Source organism: Falco naumanni, chromosome 1, assembly GCF_017639655.2.
Source record: "Falco naumanni isolate bFalNau1 chromosome 1, bFalNau1.pat, whole genome shotgun sequence".
NCBI classification, from domain to species: Eukaryota; Metazoa; Chordata; class Aves; order Falconiformes; family Falconidae; genus Falco; species Falco naumanni.
The window spans coordinates 51349340-51371432 of record NC_054054.1 but is presented as its reverse complement, the minus strand read 5'-3'; the positions used below and the strand labels follow the sequence as shown (position 1 = coordinate 51371432).

General features: G+C 38.6%; 1 protein-coding gene across 5 annotated transcripts in view; it reads right to left on the bottom strand.

Annotated features, from left to right (window-relative positions):
• LOC121088053 (janus kinase and microtubule-interacting protein 1-like) overlaps nucleotides 1-22093 on the bottom strand; it is a 246654-nt gene that overhangs the window by 93929 nt on the left and 130632 nt on the right. For 4 of the 5 annotated variants that reach the window (XM_040593753.1, XM_040593733.1, XM_040593762.1 and 1 more), the window contains 3 exons: nucleotides 18644-18712; nucleotides 15334-15411; nucleotides 13546-13749 (listed from right to left, as the gene is read on the bottom strand). In XM_040593753.1, the coding sequence (XP_040449687.1) occupies nucleotides 13546-13749; nucleotides 15334-15411; nucleotides 18644-18712 (351 nt within the window). Of the gene's footprint in view, nucleotides 1-10677; nucleotides 10951-13545; nucleotides 13750-15333; nucleotides 15412-18643; nucleotides 18713-22093 lie in introns of those variants that run through there. The other variant, XM_040593770.1, reaches the window with a different exon arrangement.

Genomic DNA, 22093 nt, shown 5'->3' with positions numbered 1-22093 from the left:
TAGGGCATACTACTCTCCACACAAATATTGCAGATGGGTCACAAGAAGTAGCTTTGTTATTGTTGCTCCTGTTTTAAAATACAAGATTTTGCTAAAATGACTATTTTGAATATTATGCAGTTAAAATAAGTCAGTCAGACCCTCCACTGCATCACGCTGCAATGCTCAGAGATTTCCCCAGATAATAATAAAAGCACAAACGAGATTACCCTTGTGTGACACAACTGCCCACGGCTTTACTGACAGTAACAAATGCCCCAAGCACAGCTGAATTAATTTCACTTTTCCTCTGTTCCATTTGAATTGATTTATACTTCATCTGCTCCCTGCTCAAGGCAAGTCTATCTCTTAAGCGATCACCTTCATATACTGTATGTGGCAGGAGTATCACAATCACTGTAAAAAGCCATGGGAGGAGAAGCAGGCAGATGTAATCACCTCTGGGATCTCTGGACCGTCAGGTTACACTCGTTGTTCTCTCCCACTCATTTCAGTTATGCTGGTTCCTACTTACAACCACATCCCAGATCTAAGTGACAGACTTAACTCTCTGGGGGGTCCTCCTATGCTCTGTGATAAAATTTGACGCTGGTGAGAAAAGTGAAGAGAAGCAGTATTTTTAAATACCATTTTCACCTTCAAGATTTATCACGTGAGATATTTTTCCAATACCTGCTGAGAACTTGCCTCCAGAAAAAAAGGAAAATAAAAAAGCTCCCAAACATCTGGCGGCTTTCTCGCCTCAGGGTCTACAGCAAGTGTTCTTTTATAAAGTAACATGTTAATTAGGATAAGATGGCATTTTTCAGATTCGAGAATTCTGTTAATTAAGTAAAAATGGAGAAGTTATTATTCCCTTGTGAATTTTTAATCTTTTCAAAAGACTACAGCTATTCAACTATTCTCTCCAGCTATTCAGAATAGTTCTAAGAAAAAAAAAAAAAAAAGGACTGAGGCTTCTGTTTTCCATTTCCCACCCTTCACCCATCATAACTGTTAAACTTTGTGAGACAAAAGTTAGAGAATCCTTTTAAGGTGAAGAAATATACACTTTCCTAAAAATCAGTTTGAATACAGATATAACCTAGCAATTGATAGGGAGTACACATAGGGTTGAATTTCTTAGCAGTGAAAATCCACAAAAAAACCTCAAAATAGCTAGATTTGTGTCAGTAAGGCAGATATATACAGGGTGGGTACAGTCAGCATGGCAGATATTTACATGTGCACAGGTGTATCTGTAGACCAGTTGCAGACTTGCCACCTAACCATAACACGTTGAAGACTGGTGATGAGTGTTTAAATAGCTGGTATTGCCCTTATGCGAGTGGAAATCACAATGACAGAAGACACACTAAAAAGAGCAAGATTTTGCAACCAACTTCTTTATTACAGAAATTAAGAGTTCAAACCTAGACAGGTCAGAATTTGTTCTAAAACACACCCATGGGCTGGAATTTTCCAGCAGGTATCAAAGCTTGGGGCTGTTTAGTACTAGTTGTTTACTTGCTTTCCCTTGGATTACTGTATGAAGGATTATCCAGGAGGATGAAATGGGCGTAGCTATTCCTATCAGTATCCTCTGATTGCACAGGGTCAGCACTAGAAGATAACCAGCCTAGCTCGGCTATTTATACATCCTGAAAAATCTGATGTAACTCATTTACTTTCATTTAACCACAGAGATGACCTTAAAAATACATACAAATATATGCAATATATTGGCAGGAAAAAATAGATTTACACCTGTATACAGTATTTAACACATATAAATAATTCTTTTCCCTCCATTGTACCTATCTGTGTTTGCAGCACTGTCTTGATCATACAAAGCTTAACAATTTATAAAATATGACTTTAAAAAATATGGGTAAGCTACATGCAGCAATCCTAGCTTTAAGAAAAAAAAAGTATTTTCTAGGAGTGGCAAGAGATGTTACTCAGCCAGAGGTTATATTAAACTACTGAGAAGGAAATTACACAAAAATTACACATACCAGTTAAGACCAAAGGCAGGACTGCCTGAGATTCAGTTTAAGCATTTACATCTTTATCTAGTCTTCCTTTTATTTGCAAGGATTAGCAATCAAGAAGCTGTGGACTCTCAGGCTTTTAACACTTCATTAGATGCTTCCAGTGAATTCTGATTTGTTTGTTTGTCAAAGCATAACTGTGACAACAAATCACTCAGAATTATCTTATTGTTATCAATAAATTATATCTGCTTTCCTGCTTCAGGACATAAATTGATGATCAGTAGTTCCAGCTTTTCCTACTCTGTCATACAGTGTTATAAGAGTTGTGCTATAAAAACTGCATTCAGCTCTACCCTTGGCAAGGCTGGGAGGGACCTTGCAGGGTAAATCCAGTGCATTTCCCACTGCACAGAAAACGATGCAAGCAAGCCACCAAATCCGCTATATCTTGCCTTCAAAGCATTGAGAAGTCCTGGTTGAGAAGAAAGCCACAGGGTGCTCTTTTGTTTATTTTCCTTTTTAAAAAGGGAGGCATAGAAGATATAGATAGATGAACTAAAACCAAACACAGTGTTTATGTTTTCTTTAAACCCCCTAGCACTGGTTCCAGTCTGAGTGAGGATTAGGGACAAAGGGGAGTGGTGTCCTGCCGGGCTCTAGCAATCTCTGTGTTCCTACAGTTAATAGCTGCCCCTCCGTCACATGAATGCACCTTTTTGGGGCTGACAGGATTCACGAGAAGAACACTGTGTTGTCAAATCATGGGGACATACAAAGGAATTACTGTAGGCAAACAAAGAGCCACAGTGAGACAAAAATAGTGCAATGAGAATGCAACCGTGAAAGAGAAGAGCATAAACATGATAACATTTGTTATTGTCAAACAATGAGTTTGTCACTGATTTTGTTACAACAGCAAATAAAAGCTCACAAAACTTCTGGATGATGGCTGGCTAGATTTGTGAATACCCCCTGTTACTACTTTCACCCGCTCCTGAGTTTTGGAGTATGGCAGGCACCTGCTTGAGAAACCATCCTTCCACTAGCAATTAAGTTTGCTGCCACTTCTGTGCAAGCCCTTGCCAGCAGGGAGCAAGCAGCGGGGCCGAAGAGCCACCCTGCGGTGCTGCACTAACAGCAGATGGCTCTGCCCGCACAGCCGGGGCTGCAGCAGCCACCTCCGTTCGCATTGCCAGACAGCTACAGAACAAGGATACTACAGATGTACAACACATGCCTTACTTGTTACTTAAGTGAAATTTGAACAGACTTTTAAGTTCCATTATAAAATTTCTCTTAAGGGTCGTTACATACATGTGATATATACAAAGGTAGGTAGTATGGCTACAAAACCCTGATGGACAGCCTGAAAATGCTAACGATTAGGTAAGAGAGAGAACGTTCAGAAAGTTCAGGCAGCTAAAGCATACATTTCCTTTGGAAGCCTATAGTGCCGAGGCAGGCACATGACGAAAGTCCGCTAAAGCACACCTATCATGGGTGCTTTATATATCACCATATATATATATGATGTTACTTTATGGAAGTTTACCATTCGTCATTTCCAATTGTACAAATTATAAGTTCGGTGACTGCAGTGATCACATACTGCCCCTCCTCTTCAATCTCCGGTTACTGGAGAGCTCCAGACACAAAGGGCTGTCAAAGTGCCCAAAAGCTGGAGATTAAACATTTTTCTCAGCAGAAGATTCCTCCTAAATGCTCATAAACCTCATTTCCCTTCACCTCATGATGGGAAGTTCGTCTTTCTGGGAAACAGGGTACATTTCTTGAAGTACAATTACTCACATAAGCAACTCCTTCTCTTTGATAAACTTGGATGGCAAGTGCCTTTAGTGCCCATCTTCCAGTACTGGTAGGGACATTAAGACACGTCAGCTCTTCCTTTCTGAAGCAGCAAAGCTTGGCCTGAGACACCCAGATGGGACTACACATTGCTACACCTCAGCAGTTCTGACCTTTGTCCCGAAGTGGAGTCTGTAAGTTTGCATAGAGCATTGCTTTACAGGCAGTGTGCCGCCTGAGCTGGCCTGTACAGAACCCATTCAGGTGTCTCTGCACCTACAGCTCAGCTTTCCTGACAGTGGGATAATTTCCTGAGAGATTTTTGTTTTCCAAATACATCCAAACTCAGGAAAAGCCTAGAAAACGCTAGGTCCAAATTCATTATTGTCATGCCTCCTTTGTACAAGGGTGCAAACAAAGGAATAATACAGTTTTAAAAACTGAATTAAAGGCAATTGCTTCCTCACAGACCATTCAAATCAGAGGTCAGGTCCAATGGAATAATATTAAGCATTGCTAGTGGAAAACCAGCTACGTACTGGTTTCAAAAGGTACATTCCTGTAATTTTGAGCACGGTCTGGCTCCTGTGGCTGTTCTGAAACCTCAGGGTTGCAAACCACATCTCTGGGATGTTTGAGGAATCAAGGTTTAGGTGGAATGCAAGCAGCACAACAGTGGACATGTGTCTGGAAATATTATTCTGCTTTCACTAACAGAGAAATTCCAATAACACAGGCTTAGAAAACTCAGCTTGCACTATGGAGCAAAGAAACACAAATAATGAAGCTGGTATTGCTCTTCCATTACTTAACATCAAACAATTTAGCCAAAATGAATGTATTGCTCTATTAAAAAAAAAAAAAAAAGTTAATTGCATTCCCACACAGTACATGAAGTTCATGTGCCCAACTTGTGTTATAATAGCAATCCATCTACATTAAGTACCATTTCCATTAATATAGCACTCGTTGTAAAGGAGGGCTGAAATAAATGGAAATCCTTCTGCCGGGCTCAGTGAGCACTGGATTGCCATCTCAGAGCTATCATTTTTCTGCTAGAGGCAATAAATCACCCCAGTAATGATTTGTCATCATTTTGAGAGTTTGTCATGGGAAAAACTTTAACATTACGAAGAAAGAAAAATGATCTGTGATATAATGAAGTGCCCTACTACTTTAAGATGCAAAGTTCAAATTTCCACCACCAAAGAACCAAAATATGTATATTTCCTCATTTGTTTCAGTTTTTCTTTCATGACACCTCACATTCTGATGAGAAATGGACCATTCTCTCTAGAATTACGTGGTCCTTTACATTCTGTTTTTTTCACCTGATCTCTCAGCTAGCAAACACAGTTTCTGTTTCATGGATAGTGATGCAGGCTAGACGAAGTGTACTTCATATCCAAGCCTTTTATCCTCTCCTATTCATTCACAGCATGAGCCAGTCATTCACAGTCCTGAACCAACATCTCACGTGGCTTCAAATCCTCAAGGAGCTTTGTCAAATGGGGAAAATGCTACCAGGAAAGGAACGCCAGTGTCAAATTTCATTTTCCAGAGAATCATGGTCACCTCATCCCTCATGTAGGTGTCAAGCTGCAGAACTGGTATCCTTGTTTCCTAGATAAGTATTTAAGTAAAAAGCCCACCTGAACAAACATACTGTTTTACTGACAGCAATATCAAGATCATCAGTTTATCTGGCTGCAAAATATGCTCCTTGCCATGCTACTATAGTCATGAAAACACAAGAATGTTTTTAATCAGGGGGTTTAGAAATCACCTTAATAGTTCCTGTAACATACTCATTGGATTTACGTTCATCAGCAAATCCAAGAAAACAATTTGATAATTTTAGCACAAAGCAGACAAAGAAGGATTTGCTAAGCTGCTTAGAGCCTTGCTCCGCTCTGAAATGTTGGAAAGGTTCAGGTTGATGTACATTCACAGGATAAGCACCATGGGTGGACTATATCAGACATGAACCATGTTTTGAATCTCTGAAGCCAGTTTATGATCAAGAATGTATACCATTCTGCAACAAAATTTAGCAAGGGAAGTATTTTGTCAGTCTGAGAAAGGGAAGGATCAATATTGTTTCATTATATCATTATTTAAAGCAGCTTCTCAACACTATTAAGACACAGGTATGTAAGATCTTTAATAATGTGAACAGCATAACTGTGTAACCTGTATAAATTTAAACAAAAGTGAATATAATCTGATGTGCCTTTAGCTATTATTCAATTAACTATGCTGACAGATAGAATTCCTTAATGAAAATCTATTATTTTCTTGATTTTTTTTTTTTTAAATCTAATACATGTTAACAGCTGTTTCAAAGCCTCTACTGCATTTATATACAATTTGCATAGGTAATTGCCGTATGTATTTACTCAAGCTGTATGATCTGCTACTGTAAGGGCTATGGATTCAGTAATCCAAATGTTCCCTTTAGTCCCATATTCCCAGAATGTGATTTTGCATAATATAGTCATAAGGAAACAAGCAAGCACACTGTTACAGCATTAGCTTAAGCTATTTCTGTTGCCATATTGTTGTACTTTATGAATGAAAGCTTAATATAAATTTCAGCCAGTTGAATATGGTAATAATAGATCATTTTGGATATACTGTACCTCTCTGATTCTCACCAAGGTATTTCTTTACATGGCAGGTAAACACTTCATTCCTGTCTGTGTTCTGCAGTCTCAAGCATGATAATCCAATTAATAGTTACTGAAGTAGGAGAATTGTTGTTGTTAATCTTTATCATGCACTTGTAGTTTCTTTATTTGACTTCTCAAGGAGTAGTAAATCAATGAATTTTATAAATGCATTTAGCTTAAAATAAATATTTGTTATAAGCTGATACTGAATGACTGTGTACATAAAGATATGGCTGAATATTTACTAGTAAACTTGTTTTTTTTAATACTGTGAGTCTTAATTTATGCAAAACTACACCATATATTGATATCTAACAGAAGAGTATCAATAGTCCTGTTACTTTTTACTAGGGAAAAACAATAATTAAAGCCACATTAGACATATTTATACAGAATGGCTATTCTAAGTCTATGTAAACTCCGAAGAAAAAAACACACTCCAAATCTTAAAACTGACTCCTTGACAGCCTAGACCCATTATCAGGGGCGGGGAGGAAGCATCATGTAATATTTATTTAGCATTAAATTTTGATTAATTTACATTCTGATATTATATGGCAAATTTCCAAGTAAAGCAATTATCATGATGTATGTATGAATTGTGCATATGAAAACACATTTAATTTTTGGTTCTATAACAAACTTCACAACACTTTCTTTGTTAGACTTGCCTTTGCTCAGCTCCCACTGGCCTTACCTAAGGAACAGGGGGTATTCAGGGTTTCAGATGACAGAATTTCAGCCTTCAAACTTCAGATGAGGGTTTTCTGGATTCTAATATTACTCTAAGGCATACAGTTGCTCTTAACTTGGGTACAACCTCAATCACACCTTGTTTATGACAAAGAGAGAAGAACTTTCAAATATATTTTGTAGGTATTACAACAGTCTTGTTATTGTCACTTTTTCAGACAAGTAGCATCACTAAGGCAGTTAGCAAAACAGGCACGATTTGATCTGAAGACTAAATATACAGAAAACCTACATAAGGCAACACTGTGAGATAAACATATAGAAATGACTAAAATTAACTCTCATTTGTCATGCATTTCATCTGTGGGAAATTACGGAAGTTTATTGTGATATTGTCATTATAGCAGCAATGATGCCTTGAAAGACTCAATATTCACTCCTGCATGACAAATCAATACCACAGGTCAGCTATGATTAACCTAGTCATGATGTGCTTGATGAATACAGATGACAGCCATGATACCAGGTGTCTTTAAGAGCAATTAATGAATATAAAATATGCATTATCAACAGTAATCTATTATATGTTGAACAGCAAAGCACAGAACATTTCTCAACTGGAAGCATTAGTAATAGAAAAAAAATAATCACTCGTTGCCCTATGTATTCCTCTTCATGTATAGTTATATGCAAATAGCTGGGAATGAACTTTGCTAGCACCTTAACACTTCATATTTAAAATAAAAACATTAAACCAGATCATATATAGATAAATAGATTTGGATGTAAAATGATCTAAGACTTTCCCCAATTATTATTGTGTAAGTAACTTTAGTAGTAATACTTCTACTTTCTAAATGGTGTGACAAAGCTGTGAGTTTTTGACCAAGCCAGCCTCTCTGGCACAGGGCAACAAGCCAGGGGAGGTGTCGTCTTTAATTTGTCCTCCCTGACACAAGGCAACGTGCCAAAGAGGACAAATTTAAGACAACCTCCCCACGCCTATCAGTGAGGTACACTGAGCACAGCACCCTCTCTCCCTTTCTCCCACTCCTAAGAGCCTTCCCAGTCAAACATCAAAACTTCACAATGCTCCTTGAATGAAAAAGAGATGGTCTATCAGCCGTAACAGATTACATAGCAAGGGGGAGCAGATCAGCTGCTGGATTTATCCAAGCTTTACCTGAACCTCCATAGTATATCAAGTGGCAAATCTCATATTCCTACTTCACACCGACAGTTACTGTACTAATATATTTTTTTTTTTAAATGAAGCTTTTCAGGAAACAAACCACAACAAAAACATATGTATTCCAAATGGCTGAGCCAATATGATCTTATAGATATGGTGGCATCCAGCCTTATGGATTTGTAAACAAACAACTCTCCCAGTGTGAAAAGGGTGTCCTACCAACGAGAGAGCAGGGAGAACTCATGGAGGAACGTCATCCACTATAGCTTTGTTTGACCTTCAAGCAGTGAGAACTTAGCTCTTCAATTCAGAAAAAAAAGGAATGAAGAAACTTAGGAAGTCAGGAAGAAAAAAGGAATAAAGGAAATTAGTTTGGTGTTTCTGGACTTCAAGATATATTTATATTTTGACATTTCCGGATGAAAAAAAAGACATCACTGCTTCTGCCTCTTCCTTGGTCTCCATGAAAAAAAGTGCCTGAGGCATTGCATTTGCAGTGAATCCTTCTTTACAGCAATGACATATAGAGGTCAATTTTGAGTTATTGTCAAAGGATTGTCCTATGTCTTCTTCTAGTAAAATATGCAAATAAAGTAGCAATTTCTGCTCTTATGACAATGATTAATCCAACTTGGTCACAGGAGTAAATGCTATAGTTTAAAGAATACATAGTTAAAATATTTGCAGCTATATTCCAGCTATCTAGTGTGGAAATTTGGATGTCTTCAACATTCCACAGATGTATTATATTCTCATCTAGAACTGAAGCAATGATTTGGTTTACTCTGTAAAACTGAGTTCAAGAATATTCTAACCCAAGTTATAATAAAACACCCCCAGCTTAGTACAGTACTACAGGGCAACTTGGAGGGAAAAAAAGTTTCACACTTTTTGATGCCACAATGAACTAAGACATCTTTTGCATTTTTTTCTTACATTTTTATACAAATATAAGACTGCTTAGGGAAATCATCAGATTACATTAATAAAATCTGTCTCTCATATCCCTTCTGATTGGCAGCAATTGTTTTTGGAACTGAGTTTGTGTCAATCTGCTGTACTTCAAGGATTTTCTAGCTTCTCTTTGTATTTAAAATAACTTAAAATGAAAACAGAATACATTCTATTTCTATCATAATTTTCCTCGTGTTTGAATACTGTCAACAGTGCAAATTGAATTGATCTATCATAATTTAAAGCTTGGTTCTGACTACTTTCCTCAGTTTCTTACTCTAAAAGGAGCTACAGTCAAATCAACAGGAATATATTTCAAGTTAGATCACATCTGGTTTACATAAAGCATAACCTGACATGTAGAAATTTATTAATTCCAGCAGATTACGATTAACTATGATGCTGTGTGGATTCTTTCTGTTGTTTTTTGGGGGGCATTCGGTTTTTTGGTTTGTTTTTTATTTCTTCTTAGTTTGCTTAATTAAGAAATTGATATCACTACTTTAGAAACACATTGTATTGCTCTGCTTGAAATATTTTTTCTCAGAGATGGTTTTTGTAGCTACACCAATGCATTTTTCTCTCTCTGTAGAAATGGCTTATCACGTGGGAGATATGGATTACCCTTCTTAACAGAACTCTATAGTAATAATCTTCACATTTTCCAAAATGCACAAAAGTCATGCCACTGCAGTGATTAGATCACAAATGTTACTTTTAAATGAAGTCCTGCTAAAAATAAACCAGACATTGATTTACAAAAGCTTATAATAACAGTGTAGCACAACGAGACATTTTTGATGGCAATATATACAAGAACGGCAGTTGAACTGCACATACCCTATGGCTAGAAGCAAGTATCACAAGCTGCTCATGACAGATTTTTAATTAAAATATATATTTTGCCTCCTCCAAATAGAGAGGATGGTGTAAATCAAAGCATCTTCTCTGACTTCAGGGGAGTACTGTGAATATGTTTCAGCTGCGGATCTGTCCCCTAGACCTGCATGTTGCACTCTGGGTTTAATAACAGCGTGGTATGTCTTAGCAAGCAGATCTAATCACACAGTCTGTCTAATTGGGCTCCACAGAGGCTTGGTTTCCTTAACACACAATAGGTATACATGAGTGGTTCCATTTATATAGTAATGAACATTAATAATGTGGGGCTATACTGCCCAAGATGAACAGACCTACCAATGTAGAACAGGGCCTAACATCCTAAAATGCATTTATTTAATTGGAACAAAGTCAATACCCAGTGGCTGGGAACTAAGGCTTTATATCTGGACAAAGCAGCACACACGAAGCAGCAGAGGCTCACATTTGGACAGCAGTTTACCCACTTTCTTATGCACGTTCCTGTCTCTTTCAGACAGTATGTTCCCCAGGAAGAACATTTATCAGCTCTGTAACACCAGCATCTCACAAGCTAAATCCTGAAAGTCCCTACACGAAGCAGTTCACCTGCAATGAAACCCTGCAGATCCACCTGCAGTGTTCATCCCATGCATTGCCACTTCTGCATCCTCCAGTATGGCCAAGGATCACTTGCACCCAGGAGAGAATTCCTCCTTCTCCATCATCAGATCTTCTTGGACCCCCACTCTTGTATGTCTGACACAGAAACTCTGACCCAGAGAAGGCTGTAGCCAGCCTGCCAGGATAAGCAGAGATGTTCTTTTGAAGCCCTTGTATCAGGCAGACCATAAGGTAATGGAAGCAAAGAAACAGGCCTTCTGGAAGTGATCAAGCTTCCAGAGTTTCAGAGAATTTGGAGTCTTTAATACATGGTTTCTGTTTCAGGGGAAGTTGATAGTGTTTGCAACGAGAACATTCTGTATTAAGTCTGGAAGAACCATCACGCTGTCTTACCATTCTCTTTAGCCTCTGCTTCAGCAGAGTCAGAAGTGCCGTGCATACTGCAAAGGCACTGCAGACTGCACAGATATGGCCAGGTCTAGACTACAGTTTTCCTGGAATAAAGTGTAATGGGTGTTTGCTAATGTCACAATGTCAGCAAAACCTCTCGGTGGCCATAAATATATCAGTAAAAGAGGGGATTAATTTAATAGAGCATCTAGGGATGTACTATACTTTGAGCACCTTCATCCATACATTAGGAGTCTGCCAACACAAGTATGGTTCCATTTGTGCAGCATTCAGCTTCTGTCATCTGCTAGTGTAGATGAATGCAATCCCATGAGAATTAGCCCTGACACTACTGATCCCTCCTAGGGTTTTTTTTTGTTTTCTTGTTTTTAAGTCGTGGATATTTGCATAGAACTACTAGGTTATTGGTGTTGACCACTGGTCCCATAAGGACCCACAAATACAACCTTCAAGACTTAACAACTGAGAATAATCTGAGTAAAGGATTTCAAATGCAATCTGTTAATCTCCCATACTCCAGGCAAGTTAACTATCTTCTTTGCCTTTGTTTTTCCTGTCTACTGTGGGGGGTTAAAAATAGATGACTGAAATACTTAGCTCCTTATTAAGCAGTAGAATTCACTTTAACATGTCCTGCAGGGCTGTAACATTAGCGTGTCTAATGAGATGGGCACAACACTAAAATAATGACACACTATAAAATGGACCTGGAGACAGGTACATAAACATCCATGGCTAACGAGGCTATGTTTAGGTTAGCATTTTTGTTCAGAGCCGGAGTTTTCTTCTAAACTCACTATATTTAACTAAGTTGTGGAGCAATCTGTCAGTACAGGAATTGGATTAAAACTGAAGATCTGCTCCAGATGTGCACCTAAAGTGCTCTGCCTAATAGTGAGCAGGCCATGGGACCAAATGGAATATAGTCCAGATTAAACCCTTAATATGCACATAGTATGGATTTCGAGTCCTCAGGAACAACTGTTACACTCTTCAAGCCTACTCCTATTTTTCCTTCCCTCTTGCTAATATTATATGAGCCTAAATCAGAAGCTCTGCTCATGTGTTCCCCCAAAACACACTACAACAAGGGTTACAAAAAGGTCCTAGCCAGGAGTGGCTAGACAATACCAAATTTCATATATTTACTCTCTTTCAAACACTTGTAGCATCAGCTTGTGCCTACTTTCTCTGGCTTTCTGTACACCATTGCTGATCTGACACCCATTAAAAACAAATTCCTCTCCTGATCTCAATGTTTCATGTTCCAATCCAAGGGAACATAGCACAGGAGTAAGAGAAAGGAGACTTCTAGGGAGTCAGAGTTCAGCTCTCAACAGTAACACCTGCTCTTAACTCTGCAGGATGACAGGAGATGATCACAACAGTGCTGGGTCAGTACATTACATCAGTTGTGGTCTATATTAATCTACAAAGCCAACCTGGACAGAGAGAGGCTTGAACTAAGCTCAATGCAGTTCTTGCCCTAGAACCAGCATCCAAAATAGCAACAACATCTCCACAGCATGGTTTGGCATTTACAATATGTGATTCCAGATTTGCACAGAAAGTAGCCAGAACAACTGGAGAGCAGTCTTCAAGATCTAGGACATCTGGCTGCAACTTCCAGAGGCTACTTTAAAGAGGAACCAAAATCCTTACGAACAATTATTCCTGCTGGAATAACACCCTGAGACATGCAGCTCTCTTCTCTCCCTGAATATTTGCACAGAAAACCTAGCAATCTTACCAAGAGTCAATAATTGCTGTGCTTCCATAGGCCAGGACCTTGCCTGAACTCAAGATGTCAATATTTGTCCTTAAGGAAGTGGTTTAGACAGACAAGGCTTTTTTCAACTAAAGACCTGAAGTTTTTAAAATGGCCTCTTCAGAGACTTCCTATGATTGCCTCTTTTTGTTGTTGTTTAAAAGATGTCACAAATAGCTACAAGAAATAAAAGGGGGGGGGGTATAAAAAACTTGGATTCCTGTAACTACTCCTCCTGCCTTTTCTCTTTTCCTAGTGTCACACTCTTAAAACCTCCCATTCCAGCTTTTTCTAATTTAGGCCTTAAACTTGCAACAAGCTCCCTTGGAGCCCTGTGGAAGACTGTGTGGTTGTACACACATGGAACAGGTTGTGCAACAGGACCTTGTAGTGAGACAGTGACTCATTTTGCGTGTGCACCATGCCCAGCACAACCGGGTCCCAACACCGCTCGTCCCCTTGACACGGCAGCAATACAAAGAACAGACTCAGTGTAACTCAACGGGGTGAGGGTGAAGTGATGCTGTTGTACGGGCAGTGGTGGCAACCACAGAGGTAACACGGAGGGGGAGGGGAGAGACGCGGGATTACCTGCTGGGCTTGCTGCAGCAACTCCATTCGCTCGTGCAAGATCTGGCTGTCAAACTCACGGCTCTGCCTCAGGATCTGCCGCCGCACCTTCTCCACTGCCGCTCGCAGGTCCTCCCTCTGGGCTTCAGTCAGCGACTCGCTCGCTCGCCTTCCTGGGTCCTGCTGCAGGGCATTATACAGCGTGGCTTCCAGCTCCTGGATTTTCTAATGCAACCCAAATCACATACAGACAGGCTGCCATTTGAATCCAGCAAGCAAACGCCCCACCAACAGCTAGAGGAGAAGGCTAGCAAGCGAAGCCTTTGGCAGGAGGGAAGGACAGACACAGACAGGTAGACAGAAAGTGGCAGTTGTGAGCAGTGAGGAGCATTCCACACAGAGTGCATGTAGCCTCCTTACTTACTCCTGACTTACACCCAGGCGATGGTTCCCATTCTAGTAAATGATTGTTTTCTTCTATTTAGGGAAGATTCAGATGACAGGTCTGCATTCAATATGTGATATAACCCCAATTCCTGATGCTGAACGTTACAAAATTAATGCAAACTAACAACTTCCCTTCAACTGCAACTGAATTGTTAAGCCACCCTATAAAATAAAAGGCCCACGGAGAGAACCATGAACAACAGAAATCTTAGTGTCTCCCTCTCCCCTCCTGTCATGTCATCCACTGCTCAAAGTCTGCGTCACTGGCTTAGTTCCAAGTTGCCATAAGCAATGGAAAGGGGAACCTTTGTATACTCTAATCCCTCATCAATCTCTTGCCATTTGCCAGACTCCTAACCAGATTCTCATGCGCTGACTGAGGCTGCAGCACTCTGCAAAGCAGACAGCACAGCAGAACTTCACATTCACATGGAGAACTGTATTCCCAAGAGTAAAGAAAGCAAGGAATCATGGCAGGGTTTCCCTGACTACTGGGGTTAACATGATCCTATTAAAAACCAGCATCTAGACTGACGATATTTGCATCAGGAACATCTGACAACATCCCTTTAGCCCTCATAACACCTTTGTGAGGTAGGTAATTCCATCCATATTAGGGATGCAGAAACAGCTGCACAGAGAGGTTAAATGGCTTGCCCAAGGTCACAGTGCTAGAAATAGAACCTGCTTGCTTTTATCTCTGTTATCTGCTCTGAGCACTAGACCTTGCCTTTTTTCTGAAAACATTTTCCCCAACAGAAATATTTACATTGTATAAATAATTCTTCAGGCCATTATATTTTGATTTTCTGAAGTCTCACTATTAACACAGTTGGGGGTTCATTTTTACCAGTTCCTAGATAATTCCTAATTGTTGCTTAGCCTGAGAGAAGGCAAGGTTGCAGCTTCCCTCTTGAAAACTGGGAAGGATAAGGTTGGATAGGAGCGCACACGAAGGAATTGAATAGGAAGAAAAGTCATTGCCAATTTAGGATAGGTTAGCAGCAGTGATATTTACAAATGCTTAGGGAAAAGAAATATCAGAGAAGTTCTAAAGTAATTTCTGGGGTGTTTTACCAGTCATGGTTTTGTGCACACATAAACCATTTCTTCCCATTCCAGATGTGCTAATAAGATGTTCACATATTTCAGAATAAAGAATGCAATGCAAAAACGTTACACTTCCGAAGACTATAATCCATTTCCTAAGTCTCCCATCAAGTGATATCAGATTTCCTATTCTGGCAGAAAAAGAAATCAATTAAAAATGAACCCTATTTATAATTACAAGAAAAGATCCCAACAACTGTATTTTATCAAATCTGTTCAAATATGAAAATTTAATGACTGTTCTTTTCCTACCATGTATGCCTGGTCCAGAGCTTGTTTCCTGTAGTCGAGTTCTTCCTCTAAATAACCCTTCTGTTTACTGAACAGGTCCTGAGCAATAATAAAAACAAGGGAGTGTTTGTTCTTTATCCTAATTCATGAAAAATCATAAATGCCATCATTTTTATGTGAGCTTTCCACTTGAAAGCAAAAGAAAATCTATAGCCAATGACCACATTCATCCTAAGGATATTTGGAATATCACATTTACAACGTTAGCACTTAAAAATACGTGTATCATATTAACAAGTTGTACCTAGCAATCACTGACCTCTACACCAGTGTACAAACCTGCCCTGACCTGACAGATGTGCACACGACAGCTAGGTTTGCAGGAATGTGCGTGCATGTGACCCCACAGTAATAACTTACACAGAGCAGGCTGCGGGACGGGAGAGAGAAACACAGCTGAGGGCACTATATTCTGAACATACCCAGCCTATACCCTTAAGGAAATCATGGGGCAAACTCTAATCTGTCTGTTCTAGGGAGGAAACGAGAACAGGCAAGGCTGCAGCTGGGTTCTGCAGCAGCATTCCCTGACGCATTACTGAAGCAGAAACAAAAATCTCAGTTCTCCACTTGTGAAGGTTGGGAAGTCAATTTGAAATGGGTCAAGTGATGCCCAGAGAGGTTAAGTGAGTAGCTGAAGAAGTTTTCAAGACACCTAGGATTTACAGGCAATTTTTGCTTTTGTTTTATATTTTTTTATATATATATATATATATATATATATACACAGACATATATAAAACACAGGCTGGGATTTCAGTGGAACTCAGTATCCCAGAAGCATGATGTTGCAAGAAAGTTGCGGACATTTTTATGGTTGTCTGAATAGTCAAGTGAGTACTGACTGGTGACAGCGCTCTTGTAAAATATGATTTTAGAGTGTTTTGGATGATAGTAAGTCGAACATAAACCAGTTACTTGATTTTATTTTCTTTTTTTTTTCAAGGCAGGTTTTCATGCTCAAAAAAAAGAAAGCAGAGGAACTCTTTGATTGAATTCAAAATTTTCCATCATTCTTTTTTCTATTCACCAAACTTGCATTTCCTCAACGTATAGAATAAATGTCAAAGTAAATACATAAGGTTGTTGAGATGATTAATTGTAGCTTTTATTACAATATAAAAAACCCAAATGTTGCTGGTCTGGTGAGTGTTATTGGATGTTGGATTGCCTCAAAGTCACTTACTTGGCTGAATTTTACTTTCAGACATACATGTGGATTTCAGACAGTTTTTCTGTCCGCTGTCAATGTAGCACTGGCACAGACTTTGCCTAGGCATGAACCATGATGATGAATTTTCACTCCAAACATCTGGTTTAAAACAAATCCATTCTGATCAGTGAATTAATGCTTGGGAGGGGCTCAGAGCACAGAACAACTTCAGATGACCTCCCGTTTGTTAAGAACGACTCATAATTGGTGGCAGCAGCAACACATACGACCAATATTAGAGGACTCAGAGGAATAAGCCGCTATTTGTTCTCTATAAGAACTATAATATTTACTGTTCAGTTGTTCGGTGTTTTTTTTTAAACTTGGAGGTTTTTTAATTACTTATGAATTAATATTGAATGTAGAACCAAAGTTTAAGTCAGGCTTCGATCTCAGGGCTGGAATTCAGTTACCTGACATATGGTCGCCTATTGCTATTATAGCCATGCTAGAGCGTGCTACTTCAGCTGCTGGCCCAGAAGGGCAAGGATCTCCAGCTGGTCCTATAGAATATATTTCACACCCCCTTGTGGATATCTCCAGAACTCTGAAGAATGTAATACAGCATTAGACACCATGTTTATGCAACTGAATCCCACCCTGACTACCCAGGTGGCATTATTTTCTTATTTGGATTACAGTAACAGCTATACAAGATGCAATACCACCGTGCACTGCGTAATGCATGGTAAAGGACGTGCCTGGTCCTAAAGAGCTTGCAGGTGCCTGACACCAGAGAAGCAGATTGACTTGCCCAAGACTGTAGAGAGCATCAGAGCCACCAACAGATTCCAGAATAGCAATGCAGCTACCTTGATCATGTTGCTTCTCCAAAAGCTATTGTAAAAGCTAGCCACAAAAAGCAAGAGGCAAGGAGACGAGAACAGGACCTCAAACTCTTAACATGGGTTCCAAGGACAACTAAACCAGTGCTCATCCCTTCTGAAAGTGTCACGCGAGAATATTATTTCTAAACTCATTTCACAATTGAGTCAGTCATTGACAATGCAGAATATGTCAGCCTGCTATGCTGAAGAAATAGATATAGGGCTATCCAGAGTAAAACTTGAAAACATCACAGGCAGTGGGAAAATAACAAACCAAGTTAGAAAGAAAGTATTGTTTTCCAATTCCTTTTATGAAAGAATCTAGTATTTGTGGGCACTTTCCCTTTCAAAAAACTTTGCATTTTTCCATAACAAAAGTTAAAGAAATACCAGATGTGGAAAGGATAATATCTATGTTAAAGTACAACCAGTATGATAAGCTACACTCAACAGAGGACACAGTCTGAGCACTTCTTTTTTCATTGTGGCCCAAATACACACTTCTTCAGTGGCCCTGGGCAAATCACTTAACCTCCCTGTCTCAGTTTCCCATTCTTTAAGATGAAAGTAATGCTAATTACTTAGCTACCTGTAAAAGGTGTGGCGAGGATTAATCAGTTGTTTGTAAAGCCATTTGAAGATGAGAAGCACAGCACGCATGGTAAACCAATAAAACTGAACACTCATTCCAAAACTCTTTGTCCAACATATGGAGAAATAAGGTCAGTATTGCACTGAGTTTGTTATGCAAGACAGAACTGCTTTTGAGAAAACATTCTGTCTTTAAGCATGAAGGCCTTGGGGCAAGAAAGGTCATCTGGAGTAAGAGGTCTTTACAACTTGTGTAGAAGCTGAATACCAGAGAGTAAAGGAATATTCTTGACAATTCTACTAAGGTGACCCCAAAATTAAAAAGACGATGCTGTTGCCAGACAAATTAATACACAGAAAGCACAAAGACAGTTTCACACTGTTTGGTTAATATGCTCTGTAAAGTTATGCCTTCATATCCTCATTTGTATATATTATGCTATTTTTGTTCTATGTAGATTTGTCAGTTCTGTCCCACCCCAAAGAATACAGGCAATAAATCATTCTAGAAACTGCTTCCCTATTTTACCATGAAACAATCTCTGTTAAGCAGAGAAAGGCATCAAATCAACCTGTGATGAAGTTTATATACATTCCCTTTTTAGCTAAATGAATTATAACTTTAGTTACTGTTCCTTACCTTTTCATTCTCCAAGTCTAACATCTTCTGTGTCAGTGCAGCTTCTGTCCCCTCTATTTGTTTTAACCACTACATGAACACAGCAGTGTGAAGAGGAAAAAAAAAAATTAAAACCACAGAGGTTTTGAAATATTTGCACTAAACATTTTGCAAGTTTGTTGCTAACACTCCCAGCCATACGCTTTCCGCTTACTACCTACTCACTTTGAAGTTACACATGAATAAACAGGTTGTGAAAACACAGGCAGAATGGAGGACCACAGAAACGTACCAAAGACTAACAAGTGGAGGTTGTTTTCCTAAAATAAATTGAAGGGTTTTCTCCCTGTAAAGTTCAAAATATAAACCAGACTTGGCCCAAGAATGCAAAATCAACCCGTTTCCAACTTAGTATACCTATTGCTTGTTGGTATGATTTGCAAAACCATCATATGACCTCAGAGTGTCAGTCCTGCATTTTTTCAGATGGCAATTTAAACAAAAGACAAGGCAGCAAACTTGATCCTTTATTTTGGAGTTTGCTGCACCCTTTGTGGGAGGAAGTTCACTTCTAAAACATTACTAATATAAAGGGAACAATAAAATGGACAGACAGTTTGAAGGTCATGCAGTTGCTACCATGAATCCATTACCATTCTGCTCATAAACAAAACAACCAGAATGAAGAATGGTCATTGCATTCCAAAGGTAAAATTACATACTGTAATAGCTAAATGCATGGATAGAAGGCTCTTGGTTAATTACTAACCATCACTAGCATTATATTGATATTCAGCATTTAAGATTACCATAACGGATGGGAATGCTCAGTTCTGAATTTCCTTATTGGTCCACAATAAGGATCAAAGACTGGCTTACAGAGATAATAGTTTACACATTTAGGGTTTTGGTGCATTCATTGGGGCTCAGCCTCAAAGGAATTAATGACATATCCATTTTTTCCCGAAGATTTAGATAGGAAATCTGCAAACATAATTTACAAATAAGCAAAACATGTACACACTACTTTATCCTTTTTGGACCTTCAACTATTTAAGAGGCTGGTGGATTAGAAGGGCAACTTCTTTTATCTAGTTAGTAGGTTTAGCTTTGTACAGAGCTGATAAAAGTGAACAGGAACACCGTATTCCCCAGTGATTCTGTTTTCATCATCTTTGTTTTCTTCATTTTGAAGGTGACAGACTGAAGATACTCCTAAAGGAAGCCTCACCACTGATAAAGGATTCAGTGAGACAGTGAGCATTCTGATCCCTTGAAATCAATAGGAATGGGAGTCCTCAGCATCTCTCACAGCTACCCTCAATATTTGCAGATGAAAGGGTTATCTGCAAACATTAGAGGTCAAAAATTTTTGAAGGTATGGATGATATGCAAGACTAAATGTTGATTCCAATCTTCCTATGCCTATAAGCCTTTCTGGAATCCAGGGGCACAGAAGAGACAGCCGTGTATTTAGGAGTGGTAATCAGCTGTAGCATTCAAAATAAGCTTCTGGAATTGTGCCAGCAAAACCCAGAAACCTTCCTTGCCTGGCAGCTTGATTTCAAAGGATCACTTCCAGTGCCTGGGTATAACAGATTTTATCTAAATAAACAATGCGTGTGATAAATAAGCACATGTGACTATAACTAGCGCATCTATATCTGTAGTGCCATTTCTTCACAAAAGATCACATGAGATTATTATATATGATAGTTTCCTGTAATTAAAAACTAGAGGAATACACATGGGAAGCTGTCTGGCCCGTATTTAGAGGGACATCTGAAATGGTTGCATTACACTGGAGAAGGCAGTGGAGTTGCTTTATATTTTGTTTAATCTAAACTCAGTGTATGCACCCAACAGAACTTACATTAAAACAATCACCCAGTCTTACTTATCAGATTTTGCCTGATTTTGTCTGTGCTGTAAAACATGGTATTACAAAGCACGTATCATGTTTGTTTTCTTAAGGACAGCATAAGAGTGTTTTCTGTTATTCTTTGTCTTACTAAACTTTGGACAAGGATAGTGCCTTCTGTTATTGAGAAAATCAGAGCCACTTGATTAGCCTGTACCTCAAATGTGCACCATGAAAAAGAGGAAAATGTTTCATGCTTCTTAGAGTACCCTCTGTTACCAGCTTGTACTTATTAGATTACTGTGAGGCACTTCACTAAAGTGGCACAAAATGGATAAAGTCCATACATAACACACTCTCATCTCATTCTTTAAATGCTGTCTATTTATCTATACATGTTAAAACTAAAATCTCCCTCCATCTTTCTGATGGAGTGTTCAATTTCTGTAATAACCATATCACCTGATAAGACCACAAAAATAAAAAATCTGTTAAAATAAACCAGGAACTACGGCCAAAAAGAGAGAGAAAAAAAAAGAGAAATGAAATTATAGATCAACTTCAGCATAAATAAAATCTCTATTGTAATTGTATGTTTCTATTCATTTAAGGAATTATTTCAGTTGACAAAGCTTCCAATCCCTTATTGCTGTGATCAGTAGCTAATGGAAATAATTTATAAATTACAAAATGTATGTTTTATTCTGCATCACTGGCACAAATTAAACAAGCCTTCTAATTCCAGTGGTACTTTTTTTGCATAAGCACTAATTTACTTGAGCAATAATAAACCAATCCAGTCCCAAAAGTCTGGCCAGTTTTGCTCTGTCTTAGCCCTGTGTACTGGGGTTCTTCCACTTTCCTTAGTGGATGTAAAGGGCTATGATCATCACCTCTTCTTTTTAATTCTATAATTCAATAATGTAATGAAAAGCATATGAATTTTAGCACTTTTCCTTTTTAGTATTTTGCTTATAGCAATTACTCACTTAAATCAATGATTATTAAATTACTTAATTTAGATTATCTACATTAAGATATTTAGTTAAGTAGGTTATCAAAATTATACCAATTAAAGCATTTATTAGAAAATGCTCAAATTTTAATTTTAAAGTTCTGATTCTGACTTTCAAGAATGCATCTAGGAACAATTTAATAGAAGCCCATGAAAAGGACAAAGCTTCTTCAGAGAAAAAGGTGAGTCTTAGTTCTAAACGTCACCTTTACTCATACACAGATTATTTTCTCTCCATAATTGGAGAAGTAAAGAACTAGCCATGCAGAACTGAGCAACCTGACTGATTACCTATCTTATACAAACTACTTTTATGCTATCTATGCCAGCTAACTTACAGAAGAAAGGACTGCAGACCACCTGGAGATCTTTTGCTCATAAATGAGAGCCCAAGATACACCAGGGTGGTATGACTTAGGACTTCACAGCAAAGCTCCCAGAGAGCTGAGGACACTGGCATTTCTGAGAATGAAGTCCCTTTTAAGTGGCTTTTTGGTACTTCATGTTAAGGGAATATCTCCAAAACATGTTTTTATTTTTAAATTTGATTTATTTTTAAGTTTGGTTTGACCTCAACACATCACAATCCCAACAG